This window comes from Elaeis guineensis, chromosome 4, assembly GCF_000442705.2.
Source record: "Elaeis guineensis isolate ETL-2024a chromosome 4, EG11, whole genome shotgun sequence".
In the NCBI taxonomy this organism is placed as follows: domain Eukaryota; kingdom Viridiplantae; phylum Streptophyta; class Magnoliopsida; order Arecales; family Arecaceae; genus Elaeis; species Elaeis guineensis.
Window position 1 is genome coordinate 38,238,670 of NC_025996.2, and position 27,356 is coordinate 38,266,025.

The 27,356-nt window shown below is 36.7% G+C and overlaps 2 protein-coding genes across 2 annotated transcripts in view; one reads left to right on the plus strand and one right to left on the minus strand.

Annotated features, from left to right (window-relative positions):
• The first annotated feature begins 201 nt into the window (after nucleotides 1–201).
• Nucleotides 202–3,212, plus strand: LOC105042937 (probable xyloglucan endotransglucosylase/hydrolase protein 32). Its single transcript, XM_010920309.3, has 4 exons — nucleotides 202–477; nucleotides 581–681; nucleotides 809–1,026; nucleotides 2,506–3,212. Exons 1-4 carry the CDS (start codon nucleotides 282–284, stop codon nucleotides 2,867–2,869), a joined length of 879 nt encoding a protein of 292 aa, XP_010918611.1. The 5' UTR covers nucleotides 202–281; the 3' UTR covers nucleotides 2,870–3,212.
• A 3,546-nt stretch (nucleotides 3,213–6,758) lies between these two features.
• The window catches only part of LOC105042936 (uncharacterized), a 40,402-nt gene continuing 19,804 nt past the window's right edge, over nucleotides 6,759–27,356 (minus strand). Inside the window, 11 exon segments of the mRNA XM_010920308.4 lie at nucleotides 6,759–7,843; nucleotides 9,518–9,699; nucleotides 9,806–9,868; nucleotides 17,729–17,768; nucleotides 17,866–17,999; nucleotides 18,123–18,178; nucleotides 18,181–18,204; nucleotides 18,207–18,231; nucleotides 23,440–23,504; nucleotides 23,678–23,780; nucleotides 23,907–23,942. Coding sequence (XP_010918610.2) covers nucleotides 7,354–7,843; nucleotides 9,518–9,699; nucleotides 9,806–9,868; nucleotides 17,729–17,768; nucleotides 17,866–17,999; nucleotides 18,123–18,178; nucleotides 18,181–18,204; nucleotides 18,207–18,231; nucleotides 23,440–23,504; nucleotides 23,678–23,780; nucleotides 23,907–23,942 — 1,218 coding nt within the window. The 3' untranslated portion in view covers nucleotides 6,759–7,353.

The window sequence follows — 27,356 nt, forward strand, 5'->3', positions numbered from 1 at the left end:
AGGGAGCACCATGCAATGCCAAAAGGATTTTTACAGTTTTCCTGGAGCCTTGAAATTTAATCCTTTTTTCCTCCCCATAGCTAGCCATTTTTTCGGTTTGTCTCAATATAACTTCCCATCAACATCCTTACAAGTTCCAACCTAGTGGGACCACTCAATCTTCCTATATATATCACAAATGCGCCCATTACACTCCCTCGCTCCCACCCACAGTCACATTTCTTTCCTCCTACTAATAAATTATCTAGTCCCTTGTTCCCTCTTGTTGTCCTCAGCCTCCAATGGCTCTTCTCCTCCCCTTTCTACTCCTCCTCATGTTCCACTCTACCTTTTCCCAGCCTTCTCCCGGATACTATCCAAGTTCCAAGTTCAGGCCTATAAGCTTCTATCAAGGTTTCAACAACCTTTGGGGTCCCCAGCATCAGTCTCTCTCCCAAGACCAATCCTCCTTAACAATTTGGCTTGATAGCACCTCAGGTCTGTTACTAACACTTCATCTCCTTTCACTTCTTCCCTTCTATCTTCATTTAAACTTCTAAATGTGAATTACTGACCCTCTTCATGCCTAATATGTATATAGGAAGTGGATTCAAGTCGATTCGTCCATTTCGAAATGGATACTTTGGTGCATCAGTCAAGCTCCAAACAGGCTACACTGCTGGTGTGATCACAGCTTTCTATGTGAGGAAACTCAAATCATTTGTCCGGTGTAACATATTGCAATCCTGCACTAATTAAATTAAGTCATGCAAATTTCTATCAGTTATCATGATGTTTAGCTTTTACTTGATGGTTTGGCGATCTGTAGCTTTCAAACAATGAAGCACACCCTGGATTCCACGACGAGGTCGACATCGAATTCTTAGGGACGACACCGGGGAAGCCATACACACTGCAGACTAATGTGTATGTGAGAGGGAGTGGAGATGGGAGGATCATTGGTAGAGAGATGAGGTTCCACCTATGGTTCGACCCCACTGCCGGCTTCCATCACTATGCAATATTGTGGAACCCTGATGAGATCATGTAAGTGATTGCAATCCAGTATTGGGTAATTAGGATAGTGATCTAATGGCACTACCTCAACAGCCCTTGCATCATGCTTTTTGGAAAGAAATAAATCACATAAAATATGAGATCCTCATATCTAGCAGTCCAAAGGGACCTACTTCTTTTACCAACAAAGGGTGGCAAGTTTGATAACATGTCACTCAAGGAATCTGATTTACTTGCATGTGTATTGTAAAAGGAAAGAGAAAGTTTAAAATTCTTTTGTTTACAGAAGAAAAGAAATGAATGATCATGGATTCATTGTAACTCTATGCATGATATCTACATATATCTTATATTATTATTTGGTATGATAGGTGCATGGGAATAGACTATTGGAGGGGCTAAGTTCAGGAAGTGTCATAAAAGAGTAATATGTCCCACAAAATAGAAGGTTATTAATTAAATAATCAAAATGGACTAAATTGAAAGATAATTAGTGCTTTTACAGTAGTACAGATGTGCATGGCAGAGAAGTCAATAAGAAGTTGAATTTTTTCATAGATTCACAGTAATATATCATAATCAGATCATGTGAATTGGGTTTTAGCCCAGTGGTGATTCCTCACCTCCAACAGAGCGTTTCCCTAGGTTTTTGACATGGCTGATTTTATCATATGGGTCCCACTAAATACGTCATTTAATTGAAATTACGAATAAAATTTTGTTTATATATAAAACTAATGAAATTTTTGCTAGAAACATGCAACTTGTTCAATGGCTTTTTTAAATATGCTAGAGAGCAAAATATCACATTATTTTAATCAGGACATTTTTCTCTGTGAACCATGCAAGCCATGGACCCACAGATATCAATCATGAAGGAATTATGACTTGCACGCCATTATAAAAACCATTGCTCTCTCTTTCTCTATTACAAAGAGTATACAGGTACATGCAAAGGACTTGATAGATGTGGGGACTCCAGCAATGTTACTCCTAAGACTGCTCAGTCCGAATTGCTGCGGTATTGTACGGAAAGTATAAATGAACAGGAAGGATGAGATACTGACAAAAATCTTTAACTTAGCAATAATATTGTTTGTCTGCTTTTAATCTTAGAATGAATGGTGCAAAGTGATAATGAAATAAATAACCAAGTTATATTCTTGGATTAGTTAACAGATAAATCTCTTTTGATGTTGCCAAATAAAGAAGAATAGAGGAGGAGCTCACTAGAACTCTGGGGACTTAGATAGGTAATTATTGTTAATCTCTATCTTGGAAAACATATGCTAAGCTATTTTTTTCAAGAAATGTCATCAATGATATGATACACATTTTAAATCTAACATTCATGGTCCAAGCTGATTTATATTAGCTTACCTACTGATCAATTTGCTAAAGACAATTTCACTTCATTGTACAGTCATGGCAAGTTTTCAGAACTTGACCATGATGAGTAGTCTTGCATGACTGCAAAGTGGACTCAGCTCGATATATTCATCTGTGCAGATTCTTTGTAGATGATGTGCCGATTAGGAGATATGCGAGGAAGGATGAAGCGACATTTCCGGTGCGGCCAATGTGGGTCTATGGATCCATCTGGGATGCGTCGTCATGGGCTACTGAAGACGGCAAATACAAGGCCGACTACCGCTACCAGCCATTTGTTGCAAGGTTCACCAAGTTCATGATTGGAGGGTGCTCAGCCTACGCGCCATCCAATTGCCGTCCGATCGCTGCATCACCATCTGGCTCTAGGCTCAGCTCTCAGCAGTATGCTGCAATGACATGGGCACAGAGCAATTATATGGTCTACTACTACTGCCAGGACTCCAGGAGGGACCATTCCCTCACGCCTGAGTGCTTCAATTGATGCAGCTTACCATCACTTGGCCTGCTCTTGACTCTTTGTGTGTGTCTGCTTTTCTTGCTCTTCTTTGATTTTTTTTGTTGTTTCCTCAAAGTGAGGGCTGCCCTACTACTACATAATTCAGTAGTTGAGGCGTTTGGGGTCTTAAAATTTTATCAATCATTGAGGTGCGGGTGTTGGTATTGTTGTATTTGTAACAAAACAAATAATGTTGGCTTGGTCTATGTTGCGATATGGGGAATAAAAATTAGTGAAAGAAAATTTCACTAGTTTGCAGCGGCAGTTTAAGCCCTCTGTAGCTGTAAGCATTGGAGAAATTTAGGTTGAATGTGAATGGATATACTAGAGTTTAAGAGTTTTAGAGGATTGGAAATCTATGTCATCATCATTATCATCATCCAGGTCTTCTCATGTCAAGAATAAGTTGAAATATGAAGCAAAATTCCAAGATGATGAGAGGATTGAAAAGATATCTTTGCAAGCTGTCAACCTCACATCAACTCCCTAACAGTGACATAAAATTATCTAATCACGAAATCTCATAATTCTAGTTCTCCTCTCAATACTATAATCTTTTGGCAACCATCAAACTTTCTGAAGCTCCTACTAGGAATTTTAATTTTGAGTTCGATTTGCATACAACTCTTCATTTGTAACATGCGTTACTTGGCAGATAAAAATATATGGTTTGTGGAGGGGTAATTTACTAATTTCGGCATTGTCATGTCATTATGCTCTCATATTTTTTAAATGTATGGAAGAAGTTAACATGCTTTTTTTCAAAATTAAAAAGAAATCTGGAATCACAATTAAACAATGTTTAACATTACCATGTAGTGTTCTTGGTTCTTAATCCCCTTGGCTTTTTCATCTATTCTATTAAAATATACAAATCATAGGCATCAACCACAACAGATTGACAAGTGCATCTGGAAATTGTGGAAACCATAAATCCATTTCTTAAGATGAAATCCATGCACATCTTGGTCCACGAGGCACAGAACAGTTTGGTCGAGATGCGAGGAACGTTGAGATCGATTGAACTTTAGAGCAAAATAAGAAAAGGTTCATGGGTAGGGGGTGATTGAATCACGTATTAATCTCTCGCTCCTCTACAAACATTTGTATGCTGTCCAGATCTTGGCCGTTAATTTATAGAAAATAAATATTTGTTTGCTGTCCAGATCTTGGCTGTTAATTTATAGAAAATGACCCCGGGTTGCAACTGCAAATTGAGGAAATCCATTGAGCAACCAAGAAAAATTAGCCAGGTCTTCACACCTTGGGCTACACCACACCCAAGACTCGAACTTGGAACCTCCCAAAAAAAAGGAGAACAATGACCACTAGGGAATTGTCTAGTTCACCACTTGACATGAGTACGCTTGGATGCCACAATGGATGGTAAAAAAAAAAAAAAGGTTATCCATAATAAAATTATATACATTGTAATAGCCATCTCAGTTTATCTTGACCAGATGCAGCCAAAATAGACAAGAACCTAAAATAATGGGTTATCAAACCTAAAAAATCCACTTATCCAGCTTTATTTAACTAAATGAAACCTACCAATAGAGTTGAAATAAGAAAAAATATTTTGGAAAGTCAGAATAAAATTGCCAATAAGCACTTTAGGGTACCTATTCCTCTTTAACCTGGTTAAAATTATTGATCCATTTTGATCTCTCTTGATTGAGTATTATGGGAGTGCAACCCCCTTGTAGATCAGAATACCCACAGGCGACCTTTTTTTTTTATTTTATTTTTTTTTCCTTTCTTTTTCAAAAGAAAGAAGAAGACGATGACTGGTGCAACAAACTTTTTGTTTGGCTTTTTTTCCATGTTCCTACAAGCATGTGGAAATGCAAGGCGGAGCTCCACTGTTGCAACTTCAGCTATACTTATCCTTTCTGAAAGGTCCATGCATGAATGCATCGCCTTGAACATGACAGGGTAGCTACCAATCATGCGAGCCACGCTAATGAATTATAAAAACAAAACGATAAAAGCAGGGATGGAATTCGTCGAGCTCTCTACTGATAAACATATTTTCCTATTCAAAATCACAAGCTTATGCATTGGTTGCGTGGCACCAAAATATACTGAACCTATGCATGGCCCTGCTCAAGATGTGCCGTGATCTTTCTTCCCTCTTTTTTTGGACTCCTTTGGGTGGTCCTGTGATGGGATGTATCATGCTATCTCTTTCTCCTTAACAATTGAATAGAAAAATTTGTCGAGAAATTTCATAAGGAGTCTTTCTTTAAACGAATATAGGAGAATTTCAATATCTTTATGGCACAAATCGACCCATACCGTGCAATTTCATCATTGAAACTATTGTATCAAAAATTCTGATACCATCTGCGACTATTAGAGTATTACTAGTACTCTCGATGATAAAATGTGCTCCACCAAAAGCACTTCTTTTCTTGTACATTGCTCTTAAAGTTAAACGTTTAGAATGCAGGAGGAATTTAGTACCCAACACATCATTTTAACAATTAAAATGACATCTCTATTAACCAACACATGATTGGGGAATCTAGGGTCTTCACGACTGACTTCCTAATGTCGTTTTTTGCGTTTTGGTTGTAGGGGTGGCAGAGAGGTCATAATGATGGTGGGCCAAGGGGATTGCACCGTCACAAACATCTCATCTATCTTTGTTACATGTGTTGACTTCTGACGCAGAGGCTACGATGGATATCTGAAGTCTCCTGTCCTGTCCCTGACAAGATTGAAACATGGCCTGCCTTGCGAGGAGCAATACCATTGGCAAACAACCTGGCTAAAGCGAGATGGTCCAGTATTTTTGATGTCTGGTCTCAAAAGTGCCTTGAAGTTTACAAACCTGCCAAATTTCTTCTGTAAGGTCCCAAAAGAATTTGCTTGGCTACGTCCATCTTTGTGGTTAATTGGAGAGTGAAATAAGTGGAAGTAGACACGTAGGAAGGAGCATGGTGGGCATGATCCTTTATTGGTTTCTCGGAAGGAAAGAGAATAACGTTCAACATTCCCTCTCCTTTGAGGATTTGTCAGGAAAACACTTCAAATAGAGTAGAAAACAATGTATTTACTTTTTCCTGGTTGGTTCCCTTGTAATTGCTTCTTGTTGTTCAATATCTTCATCTCATTTCTCATTCGAAATAGCTCTCTCTATCCTCTTATTTTCCTACTAAAACCATCAAGCGTGATCCCATCTATTTCAGGTCATCTTTGCTCTTGCCTTGAACTAAATCTCATGTAAGTTTTTATGCCCTTCCTGAACTTCCATCGACGTAGACAGGTCCTTACCTTCTTGCTTGGCTCCCACATTTTTAATTAGTTCCTTCTACTCATGGTGTGTCACACGGAAAAAACTTATAATAAGGATGTCTGCAAACGATGGAGTCTGATGGTCCCTAGGGGATCAAAACCTACAAAATGTCTAATCTTTAACTTTAATACGATATGAAAGCCTTTCCATCCAACAAGCATGGCTATGAACCTTACTAGTACCTCCGTGTAAAATATATGTAGGTATTCCCTAATGGTCATAATGTAACCTACTTATAGTCTGTTTTTTGCTCCTAAAAAGGGGAAACAATACAAGTGCACCAGCTAAAATGAGTATATTCGTCAACTAACATCAATAATCAAAAACCTCTGAAACCATATGGGTATATCACAGGCATTCTGTCTCCTCTCACATGCGGAGAGCTAGAACGCAAATTCTCCCGTCCCCTTCATTAAAGCATTAACAAAGCACAGTTGCATAATTTTACAGTTTCCCTACATCAGAATGAATACAGAATTCATCAAAAAGAATGAAGATCAATCGACCATAGTGTTGCCACAAGCAAAGACTTAATCTAGAATATAAGTAGAGATATAGAGAGAGAGAAGTGAATTGATAAAATTTTTCAAGTGCATATCAAAATTTTCTTTTATTTTGCTTTCAACAAAAACTTTCATATCACCCACTAGTTTTGGACGACGAAGTCCAGGTTTTCAGATGATTCCACATCAAGGTGTTGATTTTCAAAACCCGAGCTGAAAATAGGATTCTGTTCCCAAAAAATAGTAAGCTTGTCATCAGTTGCATTGCCACAGTTGCCATTTTCTTGTTACGCAAACTAGAAACACAACCCACCTTCACTTCTTAAAATTTGAACTAAAAATGAAAGAGAAGTGGTACGAACAATAATAAAGATTATCACAACAAGCCAGCATGGACCAGATAATACGCATGCTGCTAAAGTCCCATTAGAGCGACAAGTTAATTATACCCTTCTCATCAGTTATTACTGCACATATGTTGATTCTCTGCATGATTTAGCCCTCCCTCATACTCTGTACAGGTATAATCTCTATACTTTGTATAGCGCCACTTACAATTTGAGCAATAATAACATTAGACTATGCAAAACTTTTCCATGTAGTCTCGTGGTGAAGAGACCCCTGCAACAGCCTCAGCCACCAAAAAGAGTATAAGACATCATAGATCAATAACAAGTGAATAACTGCAACCTGTCCTCACTTATGCAGCCAAGAAATCCAGGGCCTGTGGAGTTTCGTTGATACTTCAAATCAAGAATTGGGTGCTGATGTGGCTTCAGACGGGTATGGACTTGGAAAGAAGGTAAATCCCAAATGCACACCCCATAAGTTGACTCATCCCCATAAGCAAACAACGGGTTCTTGCCATCTCTGCATATGATGGCAGATTTTGACATCCGAAGTTCACTTACATTTCCATAGCCAATCTCATGTCTCCGAAAGGATGAACCATCAACCCTTTTCATGAGGACATGAGAACCTAACTTTCCTGAATTAGAAAGAGTGGGTGAAGGTGACAGTGAGGTCTGAGAAGCGATGCTATCACTAGGGAGCTCAACCTTGGGGCGAAATGAAGCAACTATGTCATTACATGAACTGCCACAAGCAAGAGATATGCATACACCTTGATTCTCCATTTCAGGTAACAAAGTTGGTCTGCAGCAAAAATTTAGTAAGGGATCATAATCAAGTATAATTTAATGAAAGCAGCAAATTAAGTTTTCAAAACTTTGCTGCTTTAGCTTGTCAAAAATATTATATCCTATAAAGATGGGAAAAGGTAAAATATTCTGACAAAGCGCATTAGCAAATGTCAACACAAATTAGAAAACAATAGTTAAAATATATTCAGTTATCAAAATCAAATCTAAGTCAACTTCTTCAATTCAATTAACTTGCATGATACAAAAAGCATTAGGAGAACACCAAAGCACATAAACTAGTAGTATATATGCTTTTCCCAATCAAGAGAATAGCACATCTAATTTGGTCTTGCCATGTTCCTCATGAATTTGCATAATTAAAAGGTCAGGCTGATCCTGATGCAGCCATTTTTAGAGCTTAGATGGAGTTGTTCAGTTTGGGCATCAGGCCAAGATTAGGTAAAAGACCAGTAGAATTAGAGCAGGTCCAGTAGTATATCATAGCCTGAAGGGCATTTGAAATAAATGTTTGAGAGATCAAAGATCATTGAATTTATTTAGCGTTGGGCGAAGAAGAAAAATCATCCTGGTCTGCTAAAGAGATGTTTTTCTGAAGAAAAGAGATTCAGGCAAGGAAAATAATACCAAACAACACCATTTGTTCAATGATGTTTTAATTTTGTCATACCTGGCCAACAATTTTCAGATTCAAGTATGATTATATCTTGAATGAATAATGAAAGTATGAGTTATTCCTGTAGGTGTTCTAACTGTCATTAGATCCCCATCTTTTAATATGTTCTTCATGTTTTTCTACTCTCTCTCTTTTTGTTTCTTGAGAATTTTGCCACAAAAATTTTATAATTGGACTTAAAGTGCTTAGCCTGGACAACAATACCAATACACCTATATATATATACCATTCGAAGTTGAATTATAATGAAAATTTGAAACAGGTTATAATAGACTTGGACTGGCTGTTGTATGCTGTTCTTTTGCTATTTAACTACAATAATGATACAAAAGAAAACAGCACCACTTTTAGAATGTAATGAATTCAGGAGACAGATGAGTTAATGCATTAAAGAATTTTCAGATTAATATTACATTCATGTTATTATATTTAACGAAAAAATCTTGATCTGGAAGAACAAAAAAACAATGTATCGACAATGAAAATAAACAATAATGGAATTGGGAAGCATAATATCATCTAAATCAAGTTGCCGAAGGAAAGACGAGTCAGAACCTGTGGATGCTGTTAGTTTTGCAACACTAGTGATCTGCAGAAGTTCAATTGATTTGAGCATGGTAACATAGTAAGAGTCAAGGATCATACTTGGCAAGAGATGGAACTAATATGGACAGCACATGAAGAACAGAAGAGGTCGAGAAAAAGAAAAATGTGAAAATAAGATCAATTATCGAACGAATGAATCTGCACAAGCAATTCTATATTTTGCTGCCATATATGGGAGGGCTTCCTAACTGAAAAATCAAAATAAAGTTTGCAATAGATGCAGAGCAATAAGCATGATAACAGAACAATTTGATTTATTTGGGAAGGAAAAAATATAACTAATGGCATTATAGCAAATGAAACTCAAAAGAAAGCATTCTCAAAAGCAATAGCAAACTAAAGAGATTGCACACATCAGATAAATGTATCAAGTGCACTACTACTGACCTTCCACTGCCAGCAACATTTTCCCATGTACAGGGACCTAATGATGAAGCAGTGAGCACTCTCTTGGCTCCATTATCAAGACCAATAGAGTGCACAGTATGAACTGGTTGCCTGGACAGGCCCTCTATAGAGTTCATTGGTTGTGCAGTTTGACGAACATCAAACACTAAAAGCATGCCATTCTGTGATGAGTAAAGAAATCAATCACTTTAAATTTACAACTTAAAACATGCTGCAAACAAAAGCAAAAGCTTATAAAGGAAGAACAAGGTTATAAAGGAATAAGACCTGCAATCCAGCGTAAATATGATATGGACTGTTGATATCCCTTGAGCATGACCAGGCAGGACCCTACAAAATATTAACATTGATATGTAAGTTTTTTGTTACAATGCTATGTGATTTGACAAAGAAGTGCAGAATGTTTTAAGTCCATTGTAGTGGATCAAAAGTAACTAGAATTTTGTTAGTTCCAGAAAGTACAATTTATCAAGTTATCTTTAGATGCAGTGAAAAGCCATCCCTAATGAAATGAGAAAAAGGGTGGAAAAGGCAGCAAAATTTTCTCAACGGAGCTCAATAAACCCATATGATAAATCTGTAGATACCAAACCTGAATCCAATATGAAGAAGAACCATGAACTGAAAATTGTTTTGGTATCTGTTAGTCCAACCAAAGCTTGGAATGTCTTGGTAGTTGGTATGATTCATACAAAACTTCATGTTGGTTTTTGTTTTATTTTCACATCTCTTGTGATTTGTTTGAGGGATAAAAATCAGGGAAAGTGTTCAGAGAAACTTGACCGGTCTAAAACTATAACTATAGAACTCGACCAGAAAATCCTTTTAATCAGGAAAGTTAATATTTCAGCTAAAAATTTGGTTAGTTCATTTCTGTGAACAGAGTCTAAGTATGATAATAGGCTGGATTAGGGTTCTGAATAGATAAAGATTGCCCATTAGTTTCAACTAGGTCAGATTCTATAAAGAAATATGAGACCGGCTTTAGAACTTCCACAGAGGAATTTAAGTAGCAGGAAACTTCTAGTTAGGGTGCTGTACCCACTTCATGAATTCATCCCAGCACCTGCTTCTTAAGTATTATCTTATTCCCTTTTTTTTTTTTTGGGGAGCCATTTGCATACTGCATCCACACCTGCATCCATTACTGCATCCACTACCGCTTCCACTAATTGTGGATTCCATCTCCCCATCATTCTCATTTCTTCTTCAATGTCTCCCATTCATATCTTTTCCCCTTTCTTCTTAGTTTGGAACCTTGAACCCTGTCCTTGGGTTTGCATCATTTGAATTATCACTTATGTCTTTCATGCAGTGAACAAGATGGTCATCCATGTAGGGAACATGGAAGACCAACCTAGGGATGCTCAGAAAAGATCTCCCAAATACAATGAGATCTTCATGATGTCATGTTGAAATAGATCTAAATGCCATTTTTGGTTACTCCATGCCTTCAAGAAAAGCTCTGTTGGTAACTCTAGAGAATTAGCTAATCAAGAAGAGACTAGTATTCAGGCAGATAATGAAACAAAGGAATCAAATGTGGCATTCAAAACCTCATACTCACAGAGTTGGCCATGACAATCCCATCACAACAAATGGACAGTCACAGATGCAACAATTGCAAATCCACTAGATGAATGTTCTTGCCATCAGACTCACACACAAGCCATGGATTTTATGGTTAGAGTCTTAAAGATTCATCAATTAAAGATCCAGAGCTTGAAAACATTATGAAAGAAGAGCTGCCAATTGTGGAGATAATATTCATTTCAGAACTAATCACTGATTCAAAAGGGTACCTGTCACAAGATTCAACAATTGAGGGCCATATGCTTGAGGCAAAACTGACCTGAACCACCCAGGGCATACCATACTGAACCAGTGCGGAACTAGGTTAGTTTGCATGTTCAGTTCAGATTTGATGGGAATCAGTCAGAACAAAGTGGAACCACCTGTTTCTACTGAGTATGAGTCAATTTGAGTTGCATCTGAGCCTCCAGTGATTAAAAATGGAGGAGAAGGTATCCTGCTTTCTTTTTCCTCTCTTTTCTGCTAAGAGCATGGAGGATGGGAAAGCAAGGAAAACCAGGGGAGAAAGATGTTTTCATGGTTTTGAGATCCAATCCAAGCTAAGATCAAGCATAATCTCCTCCCTTCTCTTCATTCTCCTCTTTTTTTAATACCTAAAAAATAGGATAAAAAGTGGTAAAATAAGGGACAATCACGCCAAGATTTTGTATTTTGGAATGATGTCATCATATACTATAGGTCAAAGGACAATCTACCATGGAAGAAGAAATCATAATTTTTCATGGACCATGTAACTTTTTAGATTAAAAGTATATTTACAGTTAAAAATAATTAAGAAAAATAATGTTTGAAAACTAAAAAATGGTAACATGTTTGAGGATGGGCATAATACTTGCTGTGTTTTTTTCTGGTAGTAATTTGCTTAGATCTTGAGCATAATTATGACTATCTAAACCTAAGCCCAATTCAAATAAATTTCAAAATAAGTGGTGATTAAGACATACTCATGGACTATAAAAATATATGTAATATTTTTGGTAGGATTCTAAATTAATTCAAATTAAAACTTTATATATTTCTAATTAAAAATAATTTTAATTAACTAACTAAATATTAAAAAATAGAAAAAAAATCAGAAGTTAGTACTCTGTATAGATAATTAGAAGTATTTTCTAAAGTAATTGAGCCATTTTTTAATGTAAATTATCAAATTTTTAAGTGTTTATCACTTAAAAAATCATTACCTCAACAAAAATAATGAAAACAATGGCAATGTGTATGGGTAATTCAGCCATATTTTCAGGAAAACACACATAATATTTACATTATTTTGTACATTACCATAGTTATTAAGTGAAATTAGATTATAAAGTCAATAATATGTCTAAAATACATGTTTTTAAAAAGTATAGATCCACTCATGTAATTCGTAGTAATGAATGAGATGGTTTACGAAGTGCACTATCAAACTTGTAGAAATAGATTCAAGAATGAACCATAAGGATGCAAACATTGATTGGTTGCATGGTATCATAATCTCAGTCCAGCATCATTGGAGGTGCAAGCAGTACACTGCAAAGTGGAGAGTGAGTGGGATAACTAGATTAAGGCAGTATTTGGCTGGCCGTCATCCCAATGTGACTACGAGCAAAAGATGTCTCCAAGAGGTTCAATGTTTGATGAAGAAGCACTTTCATGACCTTAAAGAGGCCAAGAAGAAAAACATCGAGAACAAGAAAAGATTGATCATCATGTAACTAGGTTATCATTATATCACTCCAGGGCTTAGGAGGTCTATGAGGTATCGGATCCAAATGACATGGCGAAGGCCCAGAGTCAAGTTGCCTTACTGAATGATCCAAATAATCAGTGGCAGAGGAAGAAGGCTACCACACACAGGATACAGTATAGGCCCCCATAGATGAGAGGGTTCTAGCTTCAAGTCCACCAAGGCTCCAGGCTACATAAGGAGCCAATCAGCGAAAAATTGCTGGTATGGGTGACAACCAGATAGCATTTAGTTTGGGACTTCTAACAAGAAGAAGAGAAAGAAGCCCAAAGATATACAAGCAGTATTCATGACTTAGATTCACATGCCTTATCAGCTAAGATTCAAAGCAATAGAAAATTAACTTCATACTCATCAAAGGTTGAGAAAAGAGGCGTGTGGAGAGGAATTGCTTCTTAGTTCCATTACAGCCACATTCCTGTAAATACTACAGACCACTCCTACCACCATTTTATCTCTATTCGTTAAACCAGTCAAGGAGTTGATCCTCCTGTATTGTCGGAGACTTACGGTGAGTTGCCTGATCATAATAAGGGAGAGTTGGAGAGATGGATAGCCTCCTAATGAAACAAGTGGAGCACATACAAGTTGGCATTGATATGTGATGGCTCGACAGGGCCCAGCAGGCGAGCATCATCAAGTTTTTAACATTCGTGATAAGAAGAAATTGTTCCATAATTCAGTTGATTCTTCTAACAAGGCACACAATGCCCGGTACATCTTAAGCTTGATGGAGCAAGTCATTAATCAAATGAAAAAACGGCATGTTGTACAGGTGGTTACTGGAAATGGATTATAGTATAAGGCTGTTGGAGATATTAAGATGATCAAGAGGCTACCATTATCTACAGCCCATATACGGCCCATTGCTTAAACCTGACACTGAATGATATAGGAACAAGGTGAAGCAGGTGCTGGAGATAGCCCAGAGGCCCCAATTCTCTTTCTTTCCTCAATCGTTCCAATCATTTCTCCATTTCATTCCCCTTTGGTTGGGGGCCCTGGGTTGGTTCGTTTCCTCCTCCTATCTACGCAATTCTCTGTCTTCATTCGTGATCATGTTAGGCGTAGTTGATATCCGATCTTTCTTTTAACTGTCTTCAAGCTTGTTGGATAAGTGAACTGGGACCTATTCTCTTAATAGGCGGCAAGCAAAGCTGAATAGGAAAGGGGGCGAATGGGATGTGCTTGAGATATAGAAAGTGTACCGGGGAAGGTAATGCCAAAGGTTCGAATCGGATTTCGTTAGCTCTTATTCAGACCCGATCGAAGATCGAGAAAGAAGACCAAAGAGATGCTTCCTATACCGGACATCCAAAGACGTAAGCCCTCATTGCACGAAATTGCTTTCATCGACCAGAGTGATGGCAGTGGGAATGGTATCGCCTCTTTTCTTTCTGCAATGGAATCGGCTTAAGCTCGACCTTTTCTTTCAATCGTTGGAGGGAAGACAAAGCTCATTCCATGCAACTCCACAGAAGAGTATGCCGCTATAAAATGCAGCCAACTTAAAAACACATGGTGTTGGCTTTAATGAGAAAGCACACCAGGAGGTAAGATACTGAGACCAGCAGTTACCCACTTCACCACAAACTACATTACACTTGATAGCCTCATTGAGAAGATGGCGGGCTTGTGCCTAATATTCATGAGTACAAAGTGGCAGCAAAGCAATATGCCCATAGTAACATGAAAGCGAGCCATGTGGAGGGGCCAGTAACAAGCTAGCAGTTTTGGAAGCCGGCCAAGAGAGTAGATAGGTGGCTCTCACACCTCTGTATCGAGGACTCGGTGTTGTGGATAGCAAAAAGTATTCCCAAATGGGCTTTTTGTGTCATATGATGATGACTGCTAAGGTCAAGATTAGGGAAGTATATCCAAAGCATGTTGATGAGTAAATTAACATCATTGAGAAGAGAAGGGATTATCAGATGGACTGGGAGTTGCATCCAATAGATTGTCCAAGTACAATCCTCTTGTTGATCCTTATAAAATATTATCTTGCAATCCTTTGTTTGCCAATTAAATTCCCTGCATGCCCTGGCAGCCTATTATCTTAATGCAAGGTTCTAATATAGTATCCTAGGCAAGGTTTCAAAAACCGGTACCAAGGTCCGTAACGGTTCCTAGTCAGTACGGTACCATACCATACCATACCGATAATAAAAAAATACAAAAAAAAACCCACCCAACGGCAAAACAAAAGAAATAGAAAAAAAAAATCAAGCCGAATCGAACCGGTACCGTACCGGACCAAACCATCCGATATCAGGCAATTCGGACTGATACCGTACCAAATTGATTGGTTCGATCCGGTTCAGACCATTTTTCAAAAAATCGGCCTGAACCGAACCGGTTTCTCGCCAGTATGATATGGTACGGGATGTATCGGTCGGTTCGAATCGGTAGGGAATACCATGAACCCAGGAATATATCTAGATTATAAACTACTGACTACCTGCTCAATATTATCCACAAGATGGAGCTTGAAACCACAATTGCCGCCAGATGCCTAGAGATAAATTTAATATGAATAATACTTTATCAAATCAACCAAAGATTTGATGCCATAAATGGTGTATGTTTCACAAATTAAAGCTTGTAGGGAGGGCTCCCATAGCTTCGGTGAGTAGGTAGATGTGGCAAACAAAGACAATATGAAACCATATAATTTTGGACACAAATTCTAACTGATCTAATATTTTATGAAAAATTGTGCCCAATTTGAAGTTTACTTGATTGCATTTGCAGCTGAATGGTGGTTTCATTTTAGGTTATTATCCAAAAATTTTATGATTTTAGCAATCCAGAACATCTTACAAATGGTCTCTTCCAATGGCTGCAAGTGCAACTGGTCAACCTTCTCTTATATACAATAACAAATTGAGGAACTGCCTAACAATGAAGAGACTTAACGATTTAGTATACACGCATTGCAATCTACAACTCAAATTAAAATGCATCCATGCGAAAGTAGAGCTGAAAAATGATGAATGGCTTCATAATAAATTTACATAAGATGACAAGGATCAATGATTGGTTTGAGGGTCATGACAGCCACAGCTTAATGAGCCAAGATCATATCCTCAACCAGCTAGTGTCATAGCAAAGGAGGCTAGGGTGAATGCAAAGCACCAGCCAGAGCAACGCATGTCACACTGACAACTGCCTACGCCTAGCAGTAAGAGCAATCATAGAAATCAGATGGGAGCTGATCAGGATCACAAGGATCTATACTTGAGACCATGCAGATGCCGAGGAGAGGTCATCACGGCACTCGACCCCATTAAGAAGGTAAGGCTAGTCAGGTTGGTGGACTTGTCAAGCCATCACGCAAAGCCAGTCAGTCAAGGTCAGCCATGGAACGAAAGCACACAAGGTAAGATGTAGATCCACTGGAGAGGGTTGGTAAGGAGCCCCTTCACACAAATTCTAAAGCCACCAAGCTCTCAGATGACCAGGTGCCTCACAATACAAGTGATGATGCTAATGGCAGTTCAAGCGATGATGTATTTGGTAACCAGGGAGGTAGTAGTGAACATGGCAGGGGTGCACACAACTCAGCCATATGGTATGGATCTACTCATCGATGAGTCGTTTAATTCATGCCATGCAAGATGCAAACAACAATGCATGATGTAAAGCCTACAAAGATATGATAACATATAGGAGATGGGCCCCTCAAGGTGGTTTAGGATCTGATACTGCTACAGATAATGATATGGCATGCAAAATAAGATCCTTGGTCATATCTAGATCGTCATCTTACATCGTATCGTATTCTAAATAGCGGCATATGACTCATGTGTATACCGTTCAACAGATGTGTCGTATTCAAGTGTCTCCTACTCTCCATAGCCTCAGCAAGATTACGGGTCAAATTTTGTTTATGCAATCTTCTCTCAGGTGGGATGGTTAGCCCAATATCAGATAAAGCATCAATATCAGGGTGGTTGTCAAAGAAGACTGGATTATTGAATGCAAGGGTCGATACAGCGCCTAGTCTAAAGTCAAGTCCAAGGCCCTGACCACAAATGAGATCCTGACATCTACAATCAGCATAGACATTCCATGAAGGACTGGATGGTGGTATGCATTTTTTAATTCAAATTTATGTGATATGTATTTTCAATATAAAAACTATTCATTAACCACTTTTACTTATTACAAGTTCCCAGGACTATTTGATATGTATTTATGTGACCATCCATTTATAGTTATCATATATCTTGACCGTCACATGCTTAGTATCAAGTATGTAAGCAAGTTTTTTTTTTCTCGAATCTTTCAGAATTTGGCAATACATCGTATCATCAAACATTGCCGTGTTCTTTAGCTACTAAACCATAATAAAGGAAAATTTGCTTCTGAAGAAGCTATATATATAACATTCAACAGAAGCCATGTAAAATAACAAACCATAACCCTCTAGGATGTAGAAATAGAACATAACTAAATTCTTCTACTATTATGATGAGCAAGCAAAGGCAATTGCTAGAATGGTTTGGAACAGCTTGTGTGGCAAAACTGTACATTTAGTACTCCAAAAGGCATGTTAGAATTTCTGACACAGAGAAAGTATAACACTACAATTGACAAAATCACATAGGCAAGATTCTTCTTGAATAATAATAGTGATGGTGACAAGCTCAGAACAAGTCCCTGCTATATCAGCACAGAGTTCACCTTTGCTAGAATTAGTCTACCTTCTTAAAATGCAAACGTTTCTTCTGGTCAACTAGCATTTCAAAAAAAGAAAAAAAATCTCCAAAGGTCATTCAATCAAAATTCTAATAAGCATTGTATGTGAAGGTACTTAAAAAGGATTACATCATATAAACAATATATCTATTGAGGTTAAAAAATACCGGTAGGTCATATTTGAGGACAACATTGTTGCTTGCTACACTGCAATGAACAGCACCTATTGTGTGAATTGATTTTCAGGAAAAATTACCACACAGAGCATTCTAGTAAAAGACTGTTAAATAAAAAGTATATGGACCTGAAAAGTGATAACTTCTTGCCAAGTGATGCAAGAAGTGCAAGTCCATTAGGAAGGAAGCACAGATCCCTAATAGCTTTGGTATCAGGAGGAAGATGGATTTCATCAATTCCATTCGGAACTAACATGCTAATCTGCAGAAAGAAGGAAAAGTATTAGAATATAAAGCATAAAATAAGCAATGAACAAGTTTGATCTTTGACGTAATCACTGTTATAGCCTGTAAGTGGTTTTTAATTCCAATATTTATGGCATACCTTACTTAAAACATGCTCTCCTCCTACTCCAGGTGCCTTCCCTGAGACAATTAAATTTGTCTAGAAACATCTATTCCCATTATCGAGCACCAGTTAGCGCTAATTCATTCTGTAAACACGAGCAAAATGTGACATGGATGTATGTAGCACTTAGCTTTATAAAAGCCTAGATTCTCAGCTCGAAATTATTAAATGTAAAAAATTAGTTCAAATGAAAAGCTTGGCATTCAACACAGAAGACATGCAATGCATATCTAAATAATCATATATTAAAAGCTACAATAACCTTATGACTGCAAATACCTAACCTATTAGGAGGCATCGATCTGAAAATTGCCGCTTTAGCAGTCTAAACTCTAAACATTTTGATATGGAAGAGTTCCTCTCCAGCCTCACAAATTAATCCCTAATGGTCTGGAATGTGATAAGGCAAATATCAACTTATGAAAATAAAATAACATAAATTACAACATGCATCTCATGGGGTAATAGAAGCCCACAGTTAACAGCCGAAGGGACTACTGATAATATCAGCTTGCCAGAATATAATATGACCTAGCAGTCAAGCCATGTCCTGATTATTTGGGGCTGGCAGCTAACCACTAATATGCCAACAAATCAATAGCCAATATGTTACAGATTTAAGCAGTATGTGGTAAAAGTGGGACAAGAGAGAGAGGGGAAAAGAGAGGAGGGGGGAGGGGGGTGTTAATTCCCCAATTATCACAAGCGAACCAACATTCTGGACAATTAACCCAACACCCGCAGACAATTTTTACCTTAAACTTAAAAAGTGCTTCTATGTCCTTTCAAATGAGAGCACAATGAAAAGGCACATTGGTCAGATACCTTTCTTCTTTATGAACTGGTGTCCAATCTATCATAAACATAATCAACAGGTAAAAAAACTCATGGGAATTACCTAAACTGATCAATTGGATATACAATTAATGAAAAGACAATAAGTACTGCTTCTAACTCTTTCAAAAAATGCAGACCAACCAAGACTAAAGCAGGTGCCAATATAGTCATAAATAGCACCTTATCTAATGATCAACAAAAGAAAGCAAACTTCAGGTCTTAAAGTATAAAAAACCAAGCATCTTCTTATAAAGAGCACCGTGCAAGTATATAACTAGTCAATGAGAAGTTTCCATCATCTACAATCTCCAAGATACGACCTTCCCAGTTCCCAATCCCAAGCAATGCCATTGGCAAGTTCCTTACGATCCATGCGAAAAATTAGCAATAGTCACAAAGACTTCATATTTTCCAATAGAAATTGCACTTACTTCAATAACATATTTCATAATCCTGAACTACATAGACCTACAAAACCACCAATGTTTTAAAAAATCTATATATGTAGCTGCATAGTAGGAGGTGGTCTGCTGGCTGCACCAAATCCCCTCTTTGCAGTTAACTTATGTGGCTGGGCCATTGCAATATTATAATGGAGTTCCTAAGGCTGGAAGTTTATAGGAAAGCAGATATTATCAGGGAAGTAAGGCAGCAAGAGGTATTGCTTGGTGAATGCTTGGTGCCAGCAAGCTTTAGAAAAAATTGGGATGATATACAGGTAGCTTGCAAGCATCCTGCATGTCATGGGATGTCAGCCTATGGAAATGATCACAGCAGGAAGAAGACACACAATAATCAGTAAGGAAAGAATGAACAAGGAGTTAATTTAGCCTAAATCAACATCATTTCAATAATATGGATGATGTTAACTAAGTATACAAATACTATATATCGAATTCAACTAACTGACTAAAGTCCATTGTCAGCCAAACTATATTCGAAACCTAAAAATCTAGGACGACCCAAAGCTAAAATTTACTCAGCTAAAATGCCAACTAAAGAAGCACCATTGTCAAAGGTGCTCTAGGCACTCGACTTGATGCTTGGCCGAGGCAACGATGCCCCTAAGCACCTCAACAATCATCAAGAGAAGTAGGCTCACTATGGCAAGCACCTAAGACTAAGCGATAGGCATCTAGGCAAGCACCTATCTGATGTCCAGCATGATTCTTCCTATCCTTTTTGCCCATTCTTTTAAAGCTTTGCTAGCTTTATTTCGATGTTGATTTTGGTCTAATAGACATCTTATAAACAAAGGCTACTCAAGGATATCAAGTGGTTTATTGTTTTGTGTTATGTGTTATGTGTTGTTTAGAAGCATGTAACATGTATGGGAAGTGGAAGCTTACCATCATATTTGAATATTGAAGCTAGTTAGGCTGTCCAGTGGTTTTCTTTTGCCAACTTTTATATAGAACCACATTATGGAAGTGATATTTTGATTCCTTGTTTCATAAGATGTGAAACATGATATCCAATGCTCAAGATGATCATGATTTAGGAATCTTGAAACATGAATAATTAATTTCATGATGTTTATATTATTTTCAGTCTCAGATATAAATAACATTTGTTTCTAATGCAGTTCTTGGAAGTTTCCTATATTAGCACGTTTCTTTCTTCAGGCAAACTCCTTTTTGGTGCGTAGCATCTCGGCCTATACAGAGGTCTTGTCACCTCGAGGAAAACTTCCGCTTTTGACAACGTTGTAAACAAGGACAACTAGATAGTGTTTGACCAACACAGGCCCGTTTTAATCATTTGCACCCATTGAATGTCTCATTTCTCATAAACAAGAATTAATCTGTCCACTTCTTAACTAGCAATTCCATTATCCAAGAGCAAAAATCAAGCACTTGTAAGTATGACACTCTTCACAACTTCAATCTTTTCCTTAGTAATGTCTTGACGCAGGGCAACAACCATAACCATTATTAAGGATATTCATGAAGCTTAGCAGATGTATCATCAAATTCTCATCCCCTCAATGTAGGGTAGGTTCCATCCAGGTACAAAATAACCAACAAGATCAAGGCTTGTTTCGGTGGCTTGTTTGAGTGGACAAGACTCTTTAGTAGCTTGTGGCTTCCATAAAACACAAACCAACAAGATTGGATTCCATAGTTGGATTCCATAACTAGGGTGATGATGATCTCTAAGAATTCATGATTGATATTCTTGTCAAATAATACCATTCTATCTGCAATCATCTATAGGTCTAACAAACCTCTATCGATGTTTATTTCCCTCGCCCTTCTTTGATGGACACAACCAAAACTTATATGGCTAATTCAGATGCTTCTATTAAATTTCCCTCAATAATAATAACCCCAAGGAAACAACAGTCATGGTCATGCTTTCTTAAATTGTAACGCTTTATGCAACACCATGGTTCTTTTTCCAGTAATGGCCTGATTTTACTTAAAGTGAAATATCTGGCACTTGTTTCAGATGGTTAGGTATCTCACTTTTCCAAGTTCTTAATGTTAAGGGTCTTAACCATATGAAAAGTGCAACTCATCCAGCAATCATGCAAATCTATCATCCAAGGATCATTGTACTGGTGTGTGCCACCCCATCCTATGCTGTTGTACTACACCAATACTGAAACAAAACTCAGTACGCCCTTCATATCGAGTCTCCATATACCGAACCAACCCCACACCGGGCAAACCAATACTATATCAGCATGGCACCACTGATCTGGGGTTAAAGCTTCACCCATAGTTTCATGCAGATGATGGGTCTTACCTCTGGGATCTCACTTGGAAACATTACATATAACCGCCTCTTTGGCATCATGTAAATTTGGCATTTGGCAAGTCACATGCTTTTTCACAATTCACTATGCAATTATCAATACATTTTCATATCTAAAAGAAACCATCATTTGCTCTCCCTCTTCTTCTAGTATTGTTCTACACCTATTGATTGAATTGATTGGACATGTTGCTCATCAAAATCCTAATACTAGATCACAAAACCTCCTTTAAGGCATCCTCTTTTGGAAAAGCAAGCAACACAATATAACCTTTAACAACAATATTAAGGGTGTGTTTCGTTCGCGATAAGAATCAGAATGAAATTTAAATATTAGGAAAGAGTAGGGATTGGGTTTTGAGATATTGGGGCATTCCCATTCCCCCTTGGAATTGGGATGGAAATGGGACTCCCCCCAATGGCTGGAATGGGACTCACTCATTCCCCTTTACATTCCTGAGTCCAACTCCCCCCGAACCAAACATGCCCTAAGGTTTGATGGCCCAAGATTTAATGGATGTTTTCTGAGTTCTAACTTTATCACTTTATAATATACTTATACAGCAGATTCACAAACCTACACTTGCAAACAAGTATTAGTTTAGATTTTTGTTGGCAGAAGAACCACAACAAGATCAATTATCAGTTTGTAATTATTATCTACACATTTGGATGCCTCCCAATTTCCATTGCATTAAGCACCTCAGAAACACTTCCGTAGGCTCTTAACATCTCATGGATTCCAATATCCATTGATATACCACCAAATTTAAGGGGTTATCAGAGATGTAAGAAGTATATCATTGTTTCATGTGTGTAGATAACATAAACCAATGTTTTAAGTCTCAGTATTTGGCCTTGTTCTGGTACCTTATTGGGCCTTATTGGTACAATTGGGTACAGCACATCCCTTATAACAAGACATGGTACATCTTGGCATAGATTCGTACATGTAAAATGCCAGGTCTGCCTATTATAAGCATACTTAATGGAAAACTGACAAGGATTGGTTGCTTTGTTAAATTTTTTGCAGCTTGAAAACAGTCATTAACATAAATGAACAATTATTTAAATGGGTTACACAAACCACTAACAGACCATCTCCACAGCCAGATTTTTTGAGCCACAATTTCAGCTTTTCATGAAACTTTACCTACTATTTTCCTATTATAAATCAGCTTTGTAAAAATATATAGGGACATTGCAAGAGATATGGCAATGATAATCTTTTTGAAGTGCTTTAAATATTCAATTCCACATGATGATATGCATAAATCTTGATGTTCCATATTTCATAATGCATGATTAACAAATCCACACAATAGAAGATATTTTTCATTACTTCTTTTCCCTTTTCGACGAAAACTGTTGGAAGCACCACCAATTCAAATTCATGACGATCTGAACCTGGAACCTCCCCCATAGAGCATGGCATCAAGGAGGGGCCAAATCATCAGACTAAGCACCATTGGTCTTTGATCCTTTTCAATTTCATTTTTCTGTATGATTGTATGTGTACTAAAATATGCATTTGAGTCCATCATTCAGAATTTTGTCAATACAAAAAAAGAAAATCATGCATGAAATAAATTTAAAAATGCAAAAATTAACTAGAATTGCTCTGAAATCAAATGCAATGGAGAATCATCTCCACATCATCATCAAATATATATGCATGTACGTATGTATGACAAACCTGTAAGACAAAGCTGGACCGACGAAGTCCACTACCACAAAAACTTCCAGAGGCATGGATGTTTTCTACAATCACAAAACTCATTATCATTAATGACTTGCTGTGACTTCAGATGAACTGTGTCCAAATACCATAATATGTCTTGTCAACCGCAAGTATAGACCAATCTAAGACCACATTGGTGAAGACCACTAAGCAGTACGTGATAAAGCAGTTGAGATATCAGAATAAGAATTACCCGATGAGGTCAGTGCTGAAGCAGCACTCAATGTTACATCAATATTTTCAAAGAGCCTCCTCGGTACACCTCCTGATGATGAATGCTCTAGGCATGCCATTTTCTGCATAACCAGAACTCAAGCCAAGCTTAACAAAGATTTTTTTTTTTTTTTGGGTATATCACAAAGCATACAGTTTAATTGATTGTAGCTATAAATTCAAGAATGAAAGATCCAGCACTTTCTTACCTGTCTCTCAATACCCTCTCTATCCATTGTACGCTTCTGCAAACCATAAAGCAGAAGCTAAAAGATGCCAAGTTGAACAGAGAAACTAAACTAAAATCTGCTGGATGAGGAAACAACCTTTTTTGTCCAGTAAAAGAGACCAAAAATAGACATGACTAACTTGGAGGTAATACCATACTCAAAGCCATACTATTTCACATCACCAACAATATATACATATATCTCAGAGAAGACAAACTATAGTTTATCAGAATGGAAGACGCTACTTGCATGTTTACAATGCAATCAGCATTGTCATCAACAATATAAAAATTATGCAGGTATACAGCAGCCAATGTTTGCTGTAACGAGCTGTACTGCCCAGCACCATGCAAACCTTAATATACCAGTAAGCACAGTAAAAAATTTCAGTGTTCAAGAATTATTCACCTAATGATAATGGTCCAATAAACAATATGGGAAATTTGTCAAAAGTTCAGAAAGAGTTTGGATACCAAGAATTTGAAGAAAAAAAAGTAAAACTACGAAAATGTGTTTTCTATAATATCTGTAACATTCAATTAAAAAAAACATCAAAGAGCAAGAATCTTACAATACATGAAAGGAAGTTCAGAGCCTCCCCCTTTGCAACACGTTGCAGCTTCTGAACTCCCCTATGCACAGTTTAAAAAAAAAAAAACAAAAAAGAATGGTGGGATTTTTTCCCCTTTGGCAAGATACAGGAGAACCATGACTTGAAAATTTTGCAGCCAAAGAAGAATCTTTTCAATGGAAAATCCCCAAACCCTACAAAATATCATGCTTCTTCCAAGATTAAGCTCTGAAAACCTCAAGGAACCAACTCACACCGCCACAACTCACAAAAAACCCATGTGCTTGAGATAAAACCCCAACCGGAACCTAAGAAACCCCTCCGATCTCCCTCAGGTATCCTTCTTCCCCACAGATCTCCAAAAAAGAGAATGAAATGGAAAGAAAAAAGAAGCGAAAAGAAAAAAAATATCAATCTACGTGGGAAAAGGTCTTACCTTTCAATTTTTTCCATCTTTCCTTTTTTCGTTGATTTTTCCTATGGTTTTCGCTCTATCTTTTTTCCTCCTCAGGAGTTTCAATCGGGTGGGAGGCTTGGAGTGACCAAATAGGGAAGCTTAGATGATGGCTTGGGTTTTGTGTTGGGTATTTATATATAAGAGTCCAAAGGGTATTAATATTATCAATTCATTTAAAAATAGATTAAGATAGTGGTTACCCGGTTTTTCCATCGTCTTGGGTATAGTGTTGGGTATTTATATATAAGAGTCTAAAGGGGGATAAATATATTATTAATTAATTTAAAAATAGATACAACTTTATTGATAAAGGTAGTGGTTCACCATCCAAAGATTTGGAGCTCAAACCCTCTCATCCTCCAATTATTTACATATTTTTATAAAAAATTATAATATATATATATATATATAATAACGAGTTCTAACAGCATGCACCTGAGGGGCAAATCCCAAATCCTAATAGATGTTAATTTCAAATTCCAAATCAATCCCAAACTCTACAGATCCTATTTGGATTTAGGATGGATCGGGTACCCAAAAAAATCCACCCGACTACCATCCCTAGCTCCATTATAGCATTAGATGGGAGATTGGTTTATTGCACTTTCAAACCCATGCGTTATATTTTAATATGATTTTTTTCGGATTTTTCAAATGGATTTTAATAACTTATCTCGAGTGTGTGAAATAGTTGGATTTATTACATGTGGGTAAAGAATATTGAAAAATTAAAAAAATAAAGTTGATTGTATTAATTGGACGACACTACTTCATCAGAAAAAAATATTCTTTTAGATTTTTAAGATTAGTCTTAGGATCCTATATTGAAACGTATAGAAATATTTAAACTATCATATATGGTCCAAAAAAAAATCCAAAGATCGGCATAAATAAAATTGATAGTTTTGATTGTATGAATTTATAATATATATAGATATTTGGCTTAGCAATCGATATCTAGAAAGATAATTTTAAAATTATGGATTATATTTGCCGATTGATTTTAAGATTTAAAATTTAATAAGAAATAATCTGTTTATAGGCTTGGGTCTGCTCAAGATATATTGGGCCAGTTCGGTTTTTATGTTATATCAGACACTAGGCTCGAAAAGTTGGTGGCCAAAGTTGGATTAAAATATAGAGTTCGTTTATTTTTTTTCAAATTGGGTTTGAGTATATTGCTGGTTCAACTAGGGTTAGTTTAGAGTTGGGTTAGTAATATTTCGGGTACGCGATGATATTTCATTATGTCCAATAACTTGCATACGTTAAAAAATTAAAATTATTTAATAATTTTTTGGGAGATAAAATCACTTGCCAGATAAGTTTAAAATCAATTGACACTTCCTATTGTGGTAACATAAAACATGTTATAGTTTTGCAGAGCTGTAGTAGAGATTATGGTGATACTTTTTGATACAATCAATATGGTAAAAATGAACAGCCCCTTGTACAACGGTAAACTTGCAATACATTTTTTAATGCTATATTTTATTTGCTAAAAATGAATATATTTTTTATTCAAAAAACTTAATATATCTATTATCTCAACGTATAAATTAAACAGTACTATTGAAGATGAAACTAATATAGTGATCTTTATAATTTTTGGAAAATTAGCTTAGCAACTAACTAATTGGTGTCCCAACACTTAATCTTACAACGGATACAAAATGTGACAGATTTAGTCTAATAGTTATTATCGAAAACATCCTCAATGATACTTATATGTTTTAGATTATATTTGATTTATAAAGTTTCAACGATAGCATATACAATTTCAAGGTCACCACATATTTTTAGAAAGTGAATCTAGACTTGATAATTTGCCAAAAAATTCTAGCTTCGAACCTCCGTCATTTCTTATTCAACAAAAATTATTGTTTCAACTGCTGAAAAACAAATTCATACTGAACTTTTCAGAAAACACCTCCTAAAAAACATCTAACACAACCGATAACATACCACAATTATTAATCTTTTCTCCTTTCTTTTTATTTCCCTGGAGATAATTTAATTTCAAATATTATGATTTATTTCTTCAATCATTTTGATTCATATTTTGTTATGGATCTTCTCAGTCCTTTGATAAATTTTTTGATATTTGCATCATCAATTTAAATGAAGAGGTTATGGAAGACGAAGATTAATATGGATATCAATTTGTCAGTTAATAAAAATACTATATATTATATTGTATGAAAAATCTATGGTTGATGAAATATTTCAAATTTTATCTTGATTTCAGCTATACCCTGCCACTGCTGCAAAGCATGGGTTATATGCTGGTAACAAATGATAGTAAAAAAATATCAGCAGTAGCAACAATATATTGTATCATCAATTTGTTATGCGTAATCATGGTTTTCAGAATCGTCCCGAACCGAACAGTTCAGAATGT

Coding starts and splice junctions, on each gene's coding strand:
- LOC105042937 (XM_010920309.3), top strand. CDS start 282: ATGGCTCTTCTCCTCCCCTTTCTACTCCTCCTCATGTTCCACTCTACC. Junction 478..580: donor TTGGCTTGATAGCACCTCAG/GTCTGTTACTAA, acceptor ATATGTATATAG/GAAGTGGATTCAAGTCGATT. Junction 1,027..2,505: donor TGGAACCCTGATGAGATCAT/GTAAGTGATTGC, acceptor TCATCTGTGCAG/ATTCTTTGTAGATGATGTGC.